The 20,666-nt window shown below is 35.3% G+C and overlaps 1 protein-coding gene and 1 non-coding gene across 2 annotated transcripts in view; both read left to right on the top strand.

Moving 5' to 3' along the window:
* Smp_166020 (hypothetical protein) overlaps nucleotides 1-20,666 on the top strand; it is a gene marked incomplete at both ends in the record, with an annotated part of 28,781 nt that overhangs the window by 5,031 nt on the left and 3,084 nt on the right. The window contains 6 exons of the mRNA XM_018795142.1: nucleotides 1,864-1,901; nucleotides 5,524-5,857; nucleotides 8,329-8,598; nucleotides 12,190-12,232; nucleotides 17,114-17,222; nucleotides 19,442-19,491. Coding sequence (XP_018646999.1) covers nucleotides 1,864-1,901; nucleotides 5,524-5,857; nucleotides 8,329-8,598; nucleotides 12,190-12,232; nucleotides 17,114-17,222; nucleotides 19,442-19,491 — 844 coding nt within the window. The remainder of the gene's footprint in view (nucleotides 1-1,863; nucleotides 1,902-5,523; nucleotides 5,858-8,328; nucleotides 8,599-12,189; nucleotides 12,233-17,113; nucleotides 17,223-19,441; nucleotides 19,492-20,666) is intronic.
* Smp_tRNA_02072_Glu_TTC.1.1 lies at nucleotides 17,533-17,599 on the top strand. The gene has a single exon. It is a non-coding gene (tRNA).

The following is a 20,666-nucleotide window of genomic DNA, read 5'->3' as shown; positions in this document are numbered from 1 at the left end:
AAAAAGGAGAAATTAGTCAATGAAGTGATCGCATTGTGTATCCGATTGACTTACTTGGAAAACAAAACATTTAACACAATATCAAAAATGACTGAAGTTCATGGAAAACTTACTTTTACCTACATATATTAACTGTCTTGGAGAATTAAAGGCCGCTCACAAGCATTCTCTATCCAATTCTTGCGTAGAATATCCTCTCCACTTATTTCCAGTTGCTACTCATCATTTTCATGTCTGCTTCCAATTACCGATGCAATGTCCCTCTTTCCGTTTCTCTTCAGGATTCCAAGTTAGCACTTGTCTCATGATGCAGTTTGATGATTTCTATAATGTATATCCTATCCACTTCCAACATCACTTCCTAATTTCCTCTTCAGCTGGAAACCGGTTTGTTCTCACCCATGGTAGGTTGTTCCTGATGATATTCGGTCAACGGATATTCAGTATCTTACGTTGACTATTGTTTAGAAATACTTGTTCGCCTTTTATGATGGTTGTAGTTGTACTCCACGTTTCACCTCCATGCTATAGAAATAACTGTCTTGACTTTCGTGTTGAAGATTCTGACTTTGATATTGGTTGACATTCGTTTTGAGTTCCATATGTTGTTCAAGTGTAGGAATGTTGAGCTTACTTTGCATGTTTATGCCTTCACATTTTCATCAGATTCTTCTTGTTCATCTGTGATGCTGCTCAGATATGTGAAAATTTCCACCTCTTCCAGAGCTTCAGCATGAAGTATGATTTATTTGGTTTTCCTTCTGTTGTATTTCAGCATCTTGTATGGACAATGCTTGTGAGCGCCCTATGCTCCTCCATGAGGATTAACGGGCGTAAGTAAATAAGTAAGTAATGAACCTCTTAACCTGGATTTCGAGATAGTTAGCACTCATTAATTGGCCAAACAATAAATACATTAATGGAAATGTTGCTCAAACGAGATTTAAATCTACGTCAACTAGTATTAGATCAAGATGATTGAAAATCTTTGAAACTTCGTAAAGTAACCAAGACTAATACTGGAATTTTCAATGGTCATTAGTATAAATTCATTAGGATTGTACAATAAAAACTAAGGAAATTTTCGATTTTCAATTGACTACTATGCTGGTCGGCGGCCTATGGGGGGTAGCAGGCGTAAGTAAGTAGGTAAGTATGAAACAAAATTTCAGATTTGTTTTATTCATATATCACCGCACCGGAGTATAACAGAAGCTCCTATGAAGATAGTCGTTGTTGTTCAACCTGCGTCCAATGTGTTTCACTGATTCCAAGCACCTCCAGCTTGTAGTTCCTCATTTCTGCAGCAATTTAGAAAACTCTTCCGGTCTCCCACATTGTCCGGACGTTCCATGTACCTATAAAAATTGTTGCTCTGGTTTTTAGAAGGTACATCGGCCTCATGACTTACGAAGAAACTCGGCTTTCATCATGAGACGTCATAACTATTCCTTCAACTCCCAGGGCAGAGTTTAAATGGTTTGTATTATTTTTTTTGGTTATCGTTTTTCTAGTGAGCTGGTTTTCTACGGGATGGGGTCGCTAACCCTATACCCAACCCTCCTCCTTTACCCGGGTTTGGGACCGGCAGTAACCCCCGAAGGAGCTACAGGAGGAGTTACTCATATATCACTCAATGTGTTTTTTATTGTTTTTCTTTTTTTTACTTTTTTTGTTTCCAATTGTTAGTTTATCAAAATTGCACAAAAATTTCTTCATTGGAAAAATTCTATTACTAATATGAATATATCAACACAATCCAACTATTCCCATATTATAAATGAGAACCCCATTCAAGAATATCCAAAATCAATAAATTTGAATACAATCCATCATGATAATTTAAATAAAATAACAATTCAGAAGAGTCTAAATGATAAAGAAACTTTTGAGTCAAATATGTAAGTGATGTTTGATCGTTTTATTTCATGTTAAATGTAGGCTTTAGAATTCAATTACGTTCCGAGCTATTAGATTACTTAACAGTTGAGTTCATGAGTCTATTAAAGCTAGATCATCATGGAAAAACTGGAGGTATTTGACTGCCGTTTTATCCTAGTATGAGACTTCTCAACAATATGTATTCACAATCCCATCTAGTGCTTTCAGGTATTCGATGGTGGTCTAGTTTTAATTGACTCATGAACTCAACTATTGTAACTACTATAATATCCACAAAACCTTCTTTGGATAATGACCATATGCTTACTAGTGAATGGCTTCAGGAGCTATTTCCTGGAGTTCTAATGAGAAGCAGTGAGCAGTGGAGTTCAACTGGGTCTGTCGTGAGATAGTAACTCACTGAAGACAATGGTGGACGGTTGCTCAATTTCGTGGATTCATTGAAGTTAAACATTAACACCGTTGGATGCTGCCCAGTTCAGTGGTTCTAGAGATTGAGCGCCCGCGCGCGAGACTGATAGGTCCTGAGTTCGAATCTCGAGGGGCGGGATCTTGGATGTGCACTACTGTGGAGTCCCACAATAGGACGAAACCGCTGTCCAGTGCTTTCGGGTTTTCGATGGTGGTCTAGCTTCAATTGACTCATGATGTCAACTATAAAAAATTACTAAAATCTTCACAAAACCCCCTTCGGATCTTTATCATGTGTATTTGATATTTCTTGATCCTAACTGTTGCCTCTATCTTGACGTGGTAGTCGGGCTTGCCTACCATAATGAACCAACTGAGCTATACTGGCTGGAACAATTGTTCCCCCATGGTCTTACCATGTCAGACAGGTCATTTGAAAAACGGTACGACCAAAAGCACCAAACCCAAGGTCCTAAGCTGAAGTCATACTGCTGATTGTACAGAGGTGTAATGGCAGTAAAGTGTTTCATTCAGACAACCAGCAAAACAGTGATGCTGCCTTCCCACAATAAGGGTTGGAGTTGGAAAAGGTCGACCCTATAAATGCACACCTCGTCTTATCCCACAGATATCCATCTCCGGTGGTAGGGTCTCAACAAGTACGGAGCTAATACAAAAATTACTCACAAAAAGGTCTAGTGTGACCGACCTCAAGCAGTTGTCCCTTGGGCACTGCGGTCACGCTTTCAGGTCACTAAAACCAACCCTATCCCAATTTCATTTTCAGGTACCTCTAGAAGAACCCTTCCATGGTATGGGCAACCAGAAAGTGATAACCACCCTCATACATCTAACAGCGCTCAAGATCATTACTTTCCCCCAGATATTTATTGATAATCATACTTACTGTGTACTTCAAAATCTAATTTCTTTTGATATTGTAAAGTTTTATTTTATTGTTAACCATTTCAAAAGAGAAAGCTCCATATATGAGTGATCATAATTATTAAGGAATAGTATCGACTATTGATAAAAACCAATTCGTAAAATAAATAACTTATTAACCGTTTCTGGTTATTGAGTAAGAGTGAGCAACGGTTAGAAGCCATGAACCTAAGTTTTCTACTAGTGGAGGCTCATCAAAAAGCTATATCTGAGAACATAGAAAAATTGATACCCATTGTAGATCTCAAACCAGATCAAAGTTATAAACTGATTTAATCGTTTCACAAATGACTTTCAATGGTGTTTAGTTGTTTGTATTGATTGATCATTGAATAAAGATCAAATATGAGAGTTTGATAACAAACCTACAAAAGAGGTTAGGATAGTTTCATCTATACTATATCAATTATTAATCCTAAACTTGTACAACAAATGCTACAGTAATCCAAAGAAAAGATGGATAGTGACTAGCAGTGGAATCCAGAACGCACGTTTCGTCCTATTTGGGACTCATCAGCTGGATGTACCTGCATCTCAGAGTTGATGTTCACTCTGCTAGCCACTATCCATCTTTGCTTACCATGCTTGTGAATTAAGGCTATATCGAGGCAATACGCACAGTATGCACATATGCCAATTAGAGACTGACCAGTTGCAGTCCTAACACATCGATGGGAAGATTCAAATAAACAATACTAAGTGAATTTAATCCAAAAAAATTCAACTGAACCGTCTTCGACAAGATTTCATCAATTCACATGATTGGCTAACCATTATTTACGTTCTGTGATATTCTAGAATAATATTTCGAGACCTTGAGAATCTCCCTTTTTAAGTCTCTTAAGGCCAATATCACATTACAGATTTTCATTGTTACTGGGGAAAGTTTTCTCCGCTAAACTATTCATTTATAGTCTATTCATTAAGCAGTAGAATGTAAGCCGATATACAATGTTGACCGATAATGCTACGGATATATTAATACATATTACGCCATACAGATGAATTAATAAATTATAAAATGAAAGCTAAAAAGGGTGAGACTATAATTTATGGAAGACATTTGAGTGACGCCAAAGTAACCTTGAGAGTGTCCACCTAATAACTGCGACTAAATGAGGGTTATAAACCAGTGTGAGGTATTAGAATTATGATTTACAGTTGATGGTTAAGGTTAAGAATTAGATTGAGGGTTTTCATCACGAGATTATATCAACTATAATGCCAAAATTCTATTTAACCAAATGGATGAATGAATTTTGCGCCAAGATCCGAGACCTGTTATCTTCTCCCTCGTTGATTCATCTATAAATTATAGTCTCGCCGTAAAGCATAAATAATACTTAATGAAATCTATGAATCAATCTAATTTGATTCTACAATAACTAAGACAATGACAATGGTTGAATTCATGAGTCAATTAAAGCTAAACCACTATGGAAAACCTGGAGGTATTGGACGGCCGTTTTACCTTAGTACAGTACTCCTCGATCCCGCTCGCTGGATTCGAACCCAAGACCTTTGGTCTCACACGCTGATATAAATAGAGCTTAGATTCTTGATATAATGTGTACAACTTTAGAACATCAATAAATCAGATGAGTGGTTAAAATTACCATTCGTTATTTAGACTCAGATAAATGGATCATATTTCGATGGAATATAAAGCTATAGTTTATACATCTTAACGAATACATAGCCAAGAGATTTTCGCTTTTAGTTAGATTATGACTGGTAGTAGAATCCAGGATCAATTTTTGCTTTATTTGTAGCTTGTCAGATAAATATACTTGCATCCGAATGCTGATATCTATATCAGAACTCGAACTTAGAACCATTCAGTTCACAATCCATCACATTATCCATTGAGTTACTGAGTAAAGAAAGCTAGTGACACATTCAACTTGCTCCTGTTTTTTTTCTATTCATGACAGATTAACATATGAAAGCCTTCCTTTTTGGGAAAAGAAATTAGGCATCATACATGTTAGATTTACTTGAGTTAAGTCATCCAAGCAGGCTGATATTAGTCTTAGGTTATGATTTACTATCGACAAATATCTACTTATTGAAGTTGGGGGTTGGACCGTAAAAATCCAAGTCCTATGGACGGCGTGATTCTCTAGATTGGATCAGGTTTTCTAGATGGTCGAATTGAATATCAATAACTACCCTTTCGTGCTATACAAAAACTGAATTGAGCTTAAACATGTTTTTTATTGTTATTCATCTATATACTACTTATTTGACTTATTTTAATTTTAGACAACATATTAAACAAAAAGCTAATAGTTTGAAAGAACAAGGTAGGAGAGCTAAAGTTTATCATGGTTACCCTATTTGGACTGATACTAAAAGTGTTATACAACCATTTTCAAATAGAATATCACCAAATTCCACTACTCATTATCATTTATCACCATATAGACAATGTGATTCACAAAGTGATTTATTTGATCCAATTTATTCAGCAATTCAGTATCCTTTGAAAGATACAATACAATCAACACATTCATCATCATGGAATCATTCATCAGTATCATTTCATCAACCTTATGTAAAAGATCGTCTTCTAGTTAGAAATATTTGGACAAGTCAGGTACGGTGACTGATTTTGTTTGTGTAATGTGTTGAACCGTTATGTCAGCGGTTACTCACCCTTTCAATTAGTCCTCAAAACTAAAATAATTTGTTTATGAAGTATATAGTAATGCGTATAGTAATTATTGATTTATTTATTTGCACACATAAATATTAGTACAAGGGAGCACAGAATGCATATGCGCCACACAATAGCAATGTGATCAGTAGCAGTTATCAATGATTTGTGTGAGGGCTGTGATACTGAACGAGGGCCCAAACCGAATCAAGCGGTTCTTTTAGGAGGCCGAACCCCGAGACTTTGACCTAAAGGTCTGATCCACAAGGCAGTGGAGCAACGACAGAAGATGCAGTCTCATGGTAGCCTATGACCGAAAATAGGCTCATAGACCTCCTCATCCCTCAGGATCCCGGAGCTAATGTGCACCATTGATTTTGGAAACAGGGTTCTCCAACTCCTGTAAGTGTATACTCCATATCCATCAACTCGATTTGAGTGCCGAACATTCACTTTTCGTTCCCTCAATTTCGTAAACAACAGTATTACCGCGAGAATGTAGTGAGTAGGATATCTCTGGTAGTGGCTGTATACGTGTAGACATGTGAGAGCGTTTTGAGACAGAGTGCTGATTCTCCCCACTCTCGAATGTACCAGTGCGTATGCGTATAGTAGCAGTTCATTCAAGAATAAATTATAGTAATTGATCACTCAGTAATAACTTAATAATATACTCATTACATATTTATTTAGTTGAAAAACAAAACTGATTACGTTGTTATATAGTTAAGAGTTTTTGACAAGAATACAAGACAAATGATTGCTATCTAAAACAAAAGTTTTTTAATGACTGAGTTCATTAGTCAACTGAAGCCAGACCATCATGAAAAACCTGGAAGTACTAGACGTCTGTTTCATCCTAGTATCGGACTCCTCAGCAGTAAAAGAATAATTCATTACAAGTAACAACTCTATTCATTGACTAAACTGAAGAAACTTCTTGTTTATTTCTAGCTTAAATCAGTGATCTCGGATTATATTTGAAAGGATTGTGTTGTATGAATTAACTATTTACTAGTTTCTAAGGAAATACTTAGTGTTATTTAGCTCTTAATGTTGATTCGATACTTTCGATTAAGTTACTATAGTTCTATTATTCTAAGTGATTTGACGCTGCAGTACCCTCTGTTTAAGACTATGTAGCTAAATTTCAATAAAAAGTTATGGAGCTGAATTTTTCTATGGTGTCCACTAGACAGGAATGATATATTTGAACATTCAGAGCAAATAAGGTTTCTTATGACTACTAAACCCAGTTCATTCAGTATCAAGGTCAAAAGCTTTATAATTTAAGTCTTTAAATATCGAAGTGAGCTTATGGCCTATATTCGCAGCTTTTTACTGAATGAATTCAACTATTTACATCACAGGAAAGCTTACAGTCGTTTAGACCAGTAGACACATCCCAGAGTGATTAGTAGAACTCGATCAGCAACTAAGATCAGATAGATTCGTATTCGTTAATTCTCAGATACAGAACACTGAAATCTTGTTGAGGTGTTTTGTATCAATCAGTTAATGGTAGTCATCAATTGGGAACCATTGAATAACTGTTTCGTTCTGCAATGAAATTCTTCATCAGTATGTAATCACTCTCAAAACAACTTTCAACTAATTTCAAAGCCAGAATCTTCAATACGAACGTCAAGACAGTCCTACTGTATGGAGCTGAAACGTGAAGAACTACTACATCCATCGTCAAGAACGTACAAGTATTTATAAACAGTTGTTTACGCAAAATACTCAACATCCATTGGCCGGATACTATCAGCAACAGCGTTTTATGGGAGAGAACAAACCAGCTTCCAGCTGAAGAGGAAATTAGGGAAAGACGTTGAAAGTGGATAGGACATATATTAAGGAAATCACCAATGTGCATTACAAGGCAATCCCTAACTTGGAATCCGGAAGGGAAGCGGAAATGAGGAAGGCCAAAGAACACATTACGTCGGGGAATAGAAGCAGATATGAAAAGGATGAATGTTAACTGGAAAGAACTGGAAAGGAAGGCTCAGGACAGGGTTGGATGGAGAATGCTGGTGAGCGACCTATGCTCCTCGACAAGGGGTAACAGGAGTAAGTAAGTAATGTAATCACAACTTCATCACAGGTCCAACATTGGACCTTCTGTTTTCATTGGAAATAATTAGACTCCAAACCACTGTGTTGGCATTCAATACCTCGGATCTCTTCTATTAGAGATACAGAGTAACGATCAACGGACAACGGTGATCGTCTTGAAACTTACATAGTTTAACGTCTTTAGTCACAACTTCCCATTGAAAAAATGCTGATAAAACATGTTGATAAGTGCAGTGGAAAAATTTCATTCCAAAATAACTGATCTCTTTAAGATGCCTCATTCATTAGTTTATTTTTTATTCATATTTTTCTATGCAACATCTTAATAGGATTCAGTTGTCTCCGATGCACATGTCTACTGTGAATTAATCGAATTGAAATCGGATAAAATTCATTATCCAACTAACAAGAAGTTTGATTCTAGACCATCCTATAAAGATTATTCCACTTGCAGTTTACGTTCACATGATAATCCATGTTTTCAAGATGTCATCTCAGATAAATATTCAGCAGATTCAGTTGTAATGAAGCATACGAATGAACCACCAAAATTACCCCTTCGAAATTATGGTGAAAGTACTTTGAATATGGTTGCTAATGTAAGTCTTAAAGAGATTTATCACGCGTTATTCTTTCTTAATGAAGCACATTTTTTTCTGCCAGCACCTTGGATTCTCATGAATAACTTTCATAAAGAATAATAAAACACTGTGTTTGTTTACCCAGTGAGAGACCATATTAGCCTGTGGATACATTCTTGTTAATATTGTCTTTGTTCCGAAAGCAATATTTCCATCTATTTCATAGCCTTTGAAGCCAGGTTTTTCCCAACCGTAGTATATTTCACTTCCTTTAATATAGTTTCTTTATACTTAGTTATTAATTTTTTTACGGATAACCACTATTGCGTAATTAACATTCGCATATGGTGTATTCCTTTTCACTTCTACCCACTGAACACAACTTAGGTACACTGCTGAATAGCACTCTGACCAAAGCTCCTTTGTAATTTATCGATCAGAAGTCAAGGACGTTCATGTTTGCACAGCTCTATGTGCCTTTTTCATAAATATATTTCTTCCATTGCGTACCTGAATTGTTTTAAGCACTAAGATCTAGGAAATAAAACATGTTATGTTCTCATTAAAATGTAAATTTATTATTACTGTGTGATTTTCATCCCGGATAATCATAATCGAAATGAAACTTATACAATCTTGAAACTATGCCAAACTAACGACGTTCGACTGGTATAGCAGCCCAGAGTCCTTATTGGTTGTTTGTTTCCCTAGCCCTCCCAGTTGAGTCCGGAAAGCCAATAACAGCTCCTACTATGGGAATCATTTATTTTAAACATACTTGATTTATATACCATCCAAACAGACTGCATCACACCATAGAATAGTAAATAACATTTATACAATATCAAGCCAAAAAGTGGCTATAAACCTGGGAGACTGTAACCAATAAACTGAACATAACTAAGGAATAGTAAATCATATCATAATAAACTATAGACCAAAATAAAGCTTATAAGAAGAGGAATATAGATGTACATAGTCTAGTTACTCAATAGTTATACAATAAGAATATATATATAATATTAGTCCATGATTGAAGTGGATTGGTCATACATTATGGAAATCATCAAACTGCATCACGAAGAAAGCACTAACGTGGAATCCTGAAGCGAAACAGAAAAGAGGAAGGCCGAAGAACACACTGCGTTGGTAATTGGAAGCAGACATGTAAAGGATGAATAGTAACTGGAAATAGTAAGATCTGCGATCTATACAGTAAACACTTCATTTGCAAAATGTCAATCAATTGTCTCAGATTTCACTGTCCCTTCATTGCAACAGTAATCATTCACTGATCTCATTGGCGAGACTATAATTTATGGACGACCTTTGAACGAATCTCAAGTGACCTTGAGAATCAGATGACAGATAGTATAGAGTAAAAACATTATACAAAATCAAAGAATTAAAGGGGATATACTTCTTTTACATGGTTTAAAAGCTTTTTAAGGTTAGAAAGAAGTTCAAGGGTTCTAAAATCGTAATGCATAAGATAGAAGAACTCATCCATATGACTCCATTTTAGTCGGGCTCTGGAGCCATGATAAGGTTACGAAAACTCTCTCAGTCTCAACCACATAGCTTCCATATTGTTTGTATGTAGTCCGGTTGTGTAAGTTTGTCATTTTTATTACGCATATATCCCTACAATACTCATACCTCTGAATATCCGAAGTTTCAGTAATATCTGCGAATATTGCAGCTAATGTTACTGGTGCTTTCATTATTATAATTTGCCTTAGTCTTAATCTGGATCGAGCGAAAAAAATTTTCTATTCTAGCAGACTTCTTCCTCTAACATGTATTACATCGAAAGATAACATCATTAGGGTAGTCTGCGCAATGTCGCCAAGTCAATTGGTTACCGCAATTACAAATAAAGGAACTTATTAGTTGTCCCATATATTGTAGCCGCTTAATTGTCACTTTTTCTCTAAAATCCACTGTGAACCGATTGTTCACGAGCATCAGGTACTGAAATTGGCGTTGTGACCATGAAATCCCTCGGATGCTTCTGATTGGCTCGTCCATTAATTATAGTCTCACCCTTATATGTGCCAACATCAGTAGTACATAACACAAACTAACTGTTCAAAGCTTCATTGTTTACTTTCTTTAATGCTCTAATTTATAATAGAGATAATCAGTAGTATATTTATTTCCTTTAAAAAATTTTTTTCTTCTCTTTTTTTTGATGTTTGTAACAGTTACGTTTATGGGCAACAAGAAATAAACAAAAAATTTTAAAAAATTTTAATAAATTAAATAAATTACATAAACATGTTTATTCTATGTCAGATATCCCATGGAGATTAGATAAGAAAAAAAATTATTCAGAACAATCTTCATTTCGATGTAAGTTTTTTTTGTTTTTTTATTTTTTTTATTTTTTTTTTAAATTTTTTTAAATTGTTTTCTTCATACATTCAGAAGCAATAGGGGAACAATATACTTTGAATTTTTTTTTTGATATCTATAATATTCACATGTTGAATACATAACTCTTATTAAGTATTCATAGTGGCCGCCAAATGCCCTGGTACGGACGAGAGTGGGGAGAGTCCGCTCTCCCTCTCCAAGTGCTTTCACATGGCCACGCGTATATAGCATCTGTCAGGGAAGTCCTAATCACTGCATTCTCTTGGCATTACTATTGTTTATGAAATTGAGAAGACGAAAAGCGAATGTCTGGCGTTTTAACAGGGTTGGTGGAAACGGAAAGTCCACCCAGGGGAGTTGGAAAACCCTTGTACCAATATTTATGTTTTTAAATAATAATAATTCATAGTGTTATATCAAAGATTGAGTTTAGATAAATAATGTTTGAAAAACCAAAAAAGCATTGAATAGTTGTTTCATCTTAGTATGGAACCATTCAATAGTGAGGATCTACGACTCCAATAATAATCAAACCTTGAACCTTTAGATATAACGGAAGACCTAGCTGTTCAGTGATACATGGTTTTTAATAGTTTCATGACTAAAGTAGATCAGTGATGTAAAGCTACTAATTTACCAATGTACAGAACCCCCTCTATTCACGTTGAATATGTTAAACTTTATCTAGACTATGTGAAGTCATACGCTAAAACTTCAAAAAAAAAACCAAACTCATTAGATTAGCCCTAGCGATTTTGTTCGCTTTCACACAATATATCATCCTATTGTAAAATAATTCAAATTTTAATCTAACAAAAGATCTCCTGGTCTCAAAAATGGTTTAATCTGGTTGATGTTTGTTTAGTAAGATTTTTTTTTCTACGCGATGAGGTTGCCGACCCCATCCCCAACCTTCCTCCTTAACCCGAGCTTGGGATTAACAGTAACTCTAAAAGAGCTACAGGTGGAGTTTTCAAAAGAGGTACGATATATAAATAATATAACTGAACTCAAATTTCATATAACAAGTTTTCTTAATGTTACGTAATAAAGAGTCTTTTCACTGTTGTCATAAAATATATGACTTTCAAGTGACGGTCATATAGCATTATACCGACAGATATCATAATTTAGTTAACATCGGAAGTTACCTGTCATTCAAAGATTAAAGAAGATCTAAATAAATGGTTATAAATTGTAAATTTGGTACATTTCCACGACTGAATCAAGCTGTGCTTTGATTTAAATCCTTTGCGTTTTGATGGCATTAATAGTAAGTCTTCGGTGGAATCATCATTTTATGGGTGATATTCAGATGACGCAGAATATTTATAGCTCAAGATGAAGATGTTTGAGTTGTTATGATCTCTGAGATGAATAATTTGACCGTGAAGCTTTCATCGTCCTTATGAACAACATCATCAGAGCGTACTTATAAGAGAAGTGACCTAATAAAATTTCTCTACAACTGATGAAGTTCTTGTTCTGTTAGCCTAAAGTTTGGTTGGTTTTTATCTATAACTACTTGGTCGTTATTTACATGTTCGCTTTGGTTGCTTGCTCCTATGACCTAAGCCCTGACCTTACAGTTGTCATTACCTCTTTCCTATTAGTTATTTAATCAGTTTTTATGTATCGGTTGACCAGTATTTGGTAAAATTGAAAAGTTCAGAAAAGTCCTCTTGCTTTCTTTAAGTTTTCTCTGCCTAGTATTTCAAAGTTTTCTGAGCAGACTTCATGTCCTTATCTAATTTCGTTTGTCTGAATACATCATTATGCCTATTAATCGAACAACCTATTCAGGTGCGTTTCTGAAAAGTGTACAACCTTTCGCTGTAAAGGTTACAGAAGGCCTAATCAGAGATATTGTGGTTGCTGGCAATATGCAGCAAGAAGAATGTACATTATCCAGATGTCGATTAACTGGACTGCTAACTTCTAACTGGAGATCACTCAATATTTATCGTCAGTAAGGACGAAGAAGTAAGAAGCGGAAACTTGTTAAAATACTGTGCTGAGAATTCTATATTGTACCAAAAATATAATATTGAATAAAGCTAATAATAATAATAATAATAATAATTTCTTTAAGTTTTCTCTGCCTAGTATTTCAAAGTTTTCTGAGCAGACTTCATGTCCTTACTTGTCCACATGAATTGATATAAGTAAATCTTTACAATGATGTTTAACAGCTAACTGATGTTCACTTAGACGTAGATAGAGATGGAGGCTATTTTATTCATGGTTGCCACTACTTATCTTATATATAATGTTCGAATTACTTTCGTTTATCATTGTGTCGTTTGGTTTGTATATTATAATTTGCAACGAATTTGTTGGTTTATCGATTACAACTATTCCTAGTGGCTAGAATAATCTGCTCGTCATCTAGAGAATGTTATTCCAATGGCGTGAAACTATCCATTTGGTGATTTTTTACCGTTGATAAACATTTCTTGATCAAGTTTTCTTGGTAGCCAGTTTTCCATCAGGAATATTCCTTCATTTATCCTTATCATAGTGGTGTCATGACTCTTTTTTAAAATAGTGATTGCGTACAGTCTAGTTTATGAGCTACTGAGTTGTTTCCAATGTATCTAAATATATGACTGGTATGTGATGATTTCAGATATCGTTGAGTCACAAGTTTCCCTTTTTGGTTCTGGTAATCATTATGTTCAAAAATATTAGTTTATTGTCTGATGATGCTTCGAATATGAATATTTTCTTGTTGAAGATGCCGTCGACTAAGTTGTAGGCAGCATATCTGTCATTGTCAAAAGAATCATCTGGAAAGTACTTACAATTACTTATTATCAACACATCTTTTTGATATACTATCATCCCCAAATGTAACCTCATTACTTACTTATTACGCCTGTTACTCCCAATGAAGCATAGGCCACCGACCAGCATTCTCCAACCCACTCCGTCCTCGGCCTTCCTTTATAGTTCTATCCTATTTTTGTTCATTCTTCTCATGTCTGTCTCAATTTCTCGGCGTAATGTGTTCTTTGGTCTTCCTCTTCTCCTTTGACCTTCAGGATTCCATGTAAGGGCTTGCCTTGTGACGAAATTGGGTGACTTCCCCAAAGTGTGCCCTATCCACTTCCAGCGTTTCTTCCTGATTTCTCCCTCCACCGGATGGAATCTTGTTTGTTGTCTCCCACAGTAACTTGTTGCTGATAGTGTCTGAACAACGGATCCGAAGTATTTTGCGTAGACGACTGTTAATAAACACTTGTATCTTCAGGAAAATGGCTTTCATAGTTCTCCACGTCTCCACCCCATACAGTAGAACTGTCTTGACATTTGTATTGAAAATCTGATCTTTGGTGTGGGTGACACTGTTTTGAGCTCATATGTACTTCAGTTGTATAATGCTGCTACTGCTCGCTGATTCGCGCCTCATGCGCTGCATCTGATCCACCATGTTCATCAATGATGCTGCTCAGATATGTAAAGGTTTCCACATCATCCAAAGCTTCTCCATCAAGTGTAATTTGATTTGTGCATATTGTATTGTATCGGAGAGTCTTGCTTTTCTCTTTGTTTATATCGAGGCCTACTGTTGCTGAGGCTGCTGCTACACTGGTCGTCTTCTCCTGCATTTGTTGTTGCGTGTGTGATAGATAAGCCAGATCATCTGCGAAGTCTTAATCGTCCAGCTAACCTTACCAGTACATTGTTAATTATTCAGAAGTCAATTATAATATTGAATAATCTCATTAAGACTTTATAATGATTCACCATAAAACTAACTATGAATCATTAAAACAAAATTAAACCCAATTTGGTTTATAGAATTCTAATGATCAAAACATATGTTCAAGTCATTATGCATTTTACATTTTGTCACTAAGTCATCATACTTTTATGTAGTACGTTGACGAATGAATCATTGACTACCTTTTCCTAGACCACTTTTAAAGAAGAAAAAGATACACATTATGTCAATTCATCATGTTTTCCTGTTTCATAGTTGAATTGCTTATAGGATACCCAGTTAATGATGTTTATATTCAATTGACCTGATGACATGGTATTTATGACTGAATGTCATCAAAAACACCATGATGATGACTGTAACCCAGCATGATAACTGTCTATTCTCTTAAATGACTATCAAAACATTGATGACTGGGGAACGGATAGAAGTAGTTTTGATTCAAAACATTCTACTTAGTGTGAACGATGAACAAAAGTTTTTTTCAAAATTTTGTAAGAAAATAACTGACTTATGTAGTTGAATACAAAACTAATAGATTACACTTATTTTTAAAAAAATGAAGTATCATTCTTATTACTTAAGTCTATCACCCCCCCCCTGAGGAGTATAGGTCACACAACAACGTTCTTCTTCGAACTCTGTTCAGAATAATCCTTTCCAGTTGTCATTTATCCTTTTCATATCTGCTTCTGATTCTCCGTTTCCCTTCAGGATTACAAGTTAATACTTGTCTTTTGATGCAGTTTGATGATTTCCGTAATGTATGTCTTATCGACATTCAACGTATTTTCTGAATTTCCTCTTCATTCGGGATCTTGTTTGTTCACTTCTACAGTAAGCTGTTGCTGATGGTATCCGGTCAACGGAAATTCAGTATCTTACGTTTACAATTGTTTAGAAACACGTTTACCTACTTGATGATGGTTGTGGTTTTTCTCCAAGTTTCAGCTCCATACTATAGAACTAACTGTCTCGATGTTCGTATTAAGGATTCTGACTTTGATATTGGTTGACATTTGTTTTGAGTTCCATACATTCTTAAACTGTAGGAATGATGCCGTTGCTACGTCAGTCCTTCCAATCACATCTGCATCGGATCCTCCTTCTTCATCGATGATGCTGCCTACGTACGTGAAAGGTTCTACCTCTTCAAGGGTTTCTCCATCACTGAACTTTAATTAACTACGTATAAATTACTGTGAATCCAAAAATCTACAGAAATGAGATCAATAATGAACAAACGACAGTGGTTTTATGATTTGTGAGATTGAGGATACTCTCTTGAATAATCCATTAATGCTCTTGAGTTTCCATGCTTTATGATCATCGTCTTTAAATACCATAAAATTTCTTTTCACTAATTATTTAATAGTTAAGGTTATTCTATAAAGTTATTGAGACTGTAGTTATAATTCGGTTGAGAGGTTTTTGGCATTGTTGAACTCGTTTCATATGGTTCCCATAGTTTGATTAATGTATCATAAAGTGTAACTGAACACTAAGCATTTGGAGTTGCCAAGTGATCTCAAAACGTATTAAATTAAGTCAATGAGATACTTCTGTACATATGTAAGTTTAATTCATTTCGCTTTTAGATGAACAATCTAATTGTTATCTTCTCTTGAACTGAGTTTAACTCATTAACGTAGATCCCTTGAGATGAATATCGAATTTCTATATTGAGGGTTTATTGAATTACATCTTACTAAATATAAAATGCCTAAATCTTAGTGATATACAACAAAATGGCATTTCCCCCCTTCCAGCCATAGGAACATAGTGAAGCGTAGTAGGCCCTTCAGGAGAAGAGTGCTACATCAAAGCACGGCACAACTACCGGGGCGAGATCGCTGTTTTCGCACTGCTTACGCAGAACCATCACATAACATCCACATTTGGCTTTTTTGGGCAGACTCATTTTTTTTACCATACTCCTGAACCCTCAATAGTCATTCGTAATCGTTTGCGGGTATAAGTAGAGTGGTTGATTAGGCCGATCTCCACCACCCACATTACCGCTCACGTTTTACATGTGATAGTTGCCATGATCTAGGAGGCATGACGAGGATGTGTGAGTCGGATTTTGTCTCCTACAAATTGTATTTAGTAATTAACATAAGGGGTTTTGTGGACATTTAGTATTTTCATAGTTGTAAGCGTGAGTCAATTGAAGCTAGACCATCAAAGATTACCTGAAAGCACTGGACGGCCGTTTCGTCCCATTGTGGGACTCCTCAGCAGTGCAAATCCACGACCTCGCTTCGCAAGATTCGAACCCAGGACCTACAAGTCTCTCACCAGAGCACTTAACTGATAGCAGTTATCATTAATTTTCCATGGAATTCGTTTATCCATAGTAACTAAGTTAAAGATAAACATAAACATCTATTTATACTTTAATTTTATCCATTATTCTCGTTATAGATCATAAATACAATTTGATAGAAAAATCTAAAAATTACGATGAATTAACTAAACGAAATACAAGATCAACATTTTCTGAAACTGATATTATATCATTGGAAAATCTCAAGTATGTACAATGTATATTATCAATTATTGTATTATAATACAGAGCTATCTGGTTGTTTATGTAAGACTCTCTAGCAAGATGTACTCTTGATCTTCATGCCTTGTGAGAAATTCGATAATATGAGTTTGGAGGTGTCTTTGCTTATAATGCTTGTCAATTAAAGCGATACCGAGGCAATCTGCACAGGTTACACATATGCTAATAAGAGACTGATTATTTGCAGTTCTAAACATCAATGGGAAGATTCAAACGAACAATATCAAGTGAATTTAAACTTAATCCTTTTGCACAAGGAAATGGCTATCACGACTCAGTAGCTGAGTGGTTAACGCGATGACTTTTCAAGCAAATGGTACTGGGTTCGAGTACCAGAATGAACATCAACTCTGAGGCGCGTCTACATCCAGCTGACGAGTCTCAAATAGGACGAAACGCGCGTCAAACTGGATTCCACTATCCATCTTTGCTTATAAGATAGATTTTGTATGAAATTGCCTTTAACAAAGATGATAAAAGGTTGTTTCGTCATGGATGGATAGTAACTGGAAAACCATTGAAAATTATGGTGTAATAAAGAGCTATCTGATTTTTCTATAAGATTCCTCAGTAGTATGTATTCTTGGAAACCAAGTGAACACGTTTAATATAGTTCACATGATTATGTAATCTCGATATGGTATCAGTCATCAAGATGTAGTGAAGAAATTTGATCTTTGTAAGTAGTATATTCAATCAACTCAGTCTCTCTCAGTCTTAAATGGGGCATTCCATTTCTTATTAGATTAGGTATATTAGCTCAAACGTTTTATGGATAATCTCTGTTTATGTTTATCTTTGCTCCGTTATCTTCCTTTTTATGGAATGTTTATTTTTCTTGTAAACTTACTTTTCATATTACTTACTTACTTACGCCTGTTACTCCCAATGGAGCATAAGCCACCGACCAGCATTCTCCAACCCACTCTGTCCTGGACCTTTCTTTCTAGTTCTATTCCATTTTTGTTCATTCTTCTCATGTCTGTCTCCATTTCTCCGTCTGTAGCTCCTCTGAGGACTACTTCTGGTCCCAAGCTCGGATAAAGGAGAAGGGTTAGGCATGGGGTAAGCGGCCCCATCCCATAGAAAACAACTGGCTAGAAAAACGCTAACCAGAAAAGTTATTCACTTTTCACATGGTAGATATAAATCTTAAATGGGACCCTTAGCTATTTCCTCTTAGTTATAAGTTTTAATAGATTTAAAATAATCAATAATTTGTCAACTGATTTGTTTACATCCGACTATAAACTTTTACATTAGAATTCGTTGGCATTTAAGGAAATAGATAATGGATTCAAGTCTCATTGAGAACATTGACATGAAGATGCAAGTATATATAGCTGATGAGTCACAGAAAGGACGAAATACCTAACCTGGATTCCATTAATAACCTTAGTGCACATATACTTATCTTTCGTTTTTAAATTTTTTACATAGGAAGAAATTTACTTTTCCTATAAATAAGATTTAGATCCATTCATTCAGTATAATCTGTAATGACATTTTAGCTCCAGATATGGTTGGACTCCACCAGCCATGAATATTCACCATAAGTGGGTACATGATTATTTTCAAGCTCAATTGTTCAAGATGATAAACTAAACACAAAGGTATTGAGAAAGTGATTGGATTATAGATTCTTTTATAGTTGAAATAATGAGTCAATTGAAGCTAGATCACCATAGAAAACCTGGAAGGATTGGACGGCCGATTTGTCCTAATATGGGACTCCTCGGCAATGAGCATCCACAATCCCACACCAAATGGATGCAAACCTAGGACCTTCCACCTCACGAGTGAACGCTTAATCTCTAGACCACTGAGCTGGTATTCAATGAAGTTAATGTTTAACTTCAACCAATCCATGATATTATACCACCATCCACCATTGTCTTCACTGAGTAATTGTCTTACGACAGATACGCTTGAACTATAGTGGTCACGGCTTCTCACTAGAACTTCATGAAATCCATCTTGTAGCCAGTCAACAGTGTACACCGCTGAAGAGTCCCACACGAGGACGAAACGGCCGTCTGCTATTTCCAGGTTTTCGACGATGGTCTAACATTGATCTGTTCATGATATCAATCTAATTGTCATAAATTTTTGTATAATCATAATGTTTACTAAATAATTAATAATCATTGTGTCCATTTCCTTATTTTTTTGTGTAACACAAGTTCATTCAACATTTGGGGTCCACATTATCGGAAAGATCAAATAAATTCAGGTATGTTTTGTTGAAAATAGTTTAAGGCTCATTTCATCTGTTCCTTTTAATTTCTGAGTAACTAAGTACTGGGTGTCAGATAATCTTGGATAAGTAAACTTTACATAGTTCTGATAATCTTTGTCTTTTTTATTACACTATCCGAAACTTTACCTTGTGGTGGATACCAGTAAAAGAGCCTACTCAAGATATAAAAACATGCAAAGTTACTAATAATACAGCAAAAGAATTAACACTACAAACCTAAGCGTATGTCTATGAGTAACGCAAAAGGTAACAAATTACATTTAAAGTGTAAAAAGGTATATTGAACAACAAAATGGTAACAGTTGTTATGAAACGAATGTTACTTGTAAGCTGATCTCTGACATAATAACCATAAATCAGTTCACTTAATTAATAAAAGTCCCTCTGAACGTGATGGCACCGACGGCAAAATAAAGAAGAATAAATCCTGTAGTATTATTTATTAATGATACGGGCCAAAGCTCCTACGTAGTATGGGAAGGCCTAAAAGGATGCAATAACGCTATTATAATCTTCAATCAAAGGTCGTGGTCAATAAAGCAGAAGAATGAACGGTGAAGAGATGGCGTCTACATTTAAAGAACCGCGGTAGTGTAGTGTATATTACGTATAACCAAACAAATACATTCGTTTCTTTACCATCGATACAGGAAAACAATAGATATTCAACATAAATATGGTTACATATGAGGTGTGACAAATAGAAAAATCATGTGGTCTTTATTTTGTCGTTACGAAAATTCACTGAATATACATGTCACAATAACCCCATAATTTCAAATAAACTGAATACTGAATGGATAGATTGATTGTAATGATATTGCACTGAACGAAAACACCAGTAAGGACAACCAAACGTATCTGGATACAAGATCACAAAACAACTTAGTAAAATCTGAGAACCATACAGTAAATACTTCATTTGTAAAATGTCAATCAATAGTCTCAGACTTCGTTCGTTTGTCTCCATAGCAATCATTTTTTGTTCTTGTTCTCTTTTCTTCGATTTTGTTAACCTTCTGCCTCCGAGAATTTCACTTTCGAATGATGATATATACTACTTATATGTGTCGATATCAGTAGCACACACCACAATCGTAATAAATATAAAAACTGAATCTTTGATAAACAAAGATGGGTAGTGGCTG

The sequence above is a fragment of the Schistosoma mansoni genome, assembly GCF_000237925.1.
Source record: "Schistosoma mansoni, WGS project CABG00000000 data, supercontig 0181, strain Puerto Rico, whole genome shotgun sequence".
Taxonomy (NCBI): Eukaryota; Metazoa; Platyhelminthes; class Trematoda; order Strigeidida; family Schistosomatidae; genus Schistosoma; species Schistosoma mansoni.
Note: the sequence above shows the minus strand (reverse complement) of the source record. Positions and strands in the feature narration are given on the sequence as shown.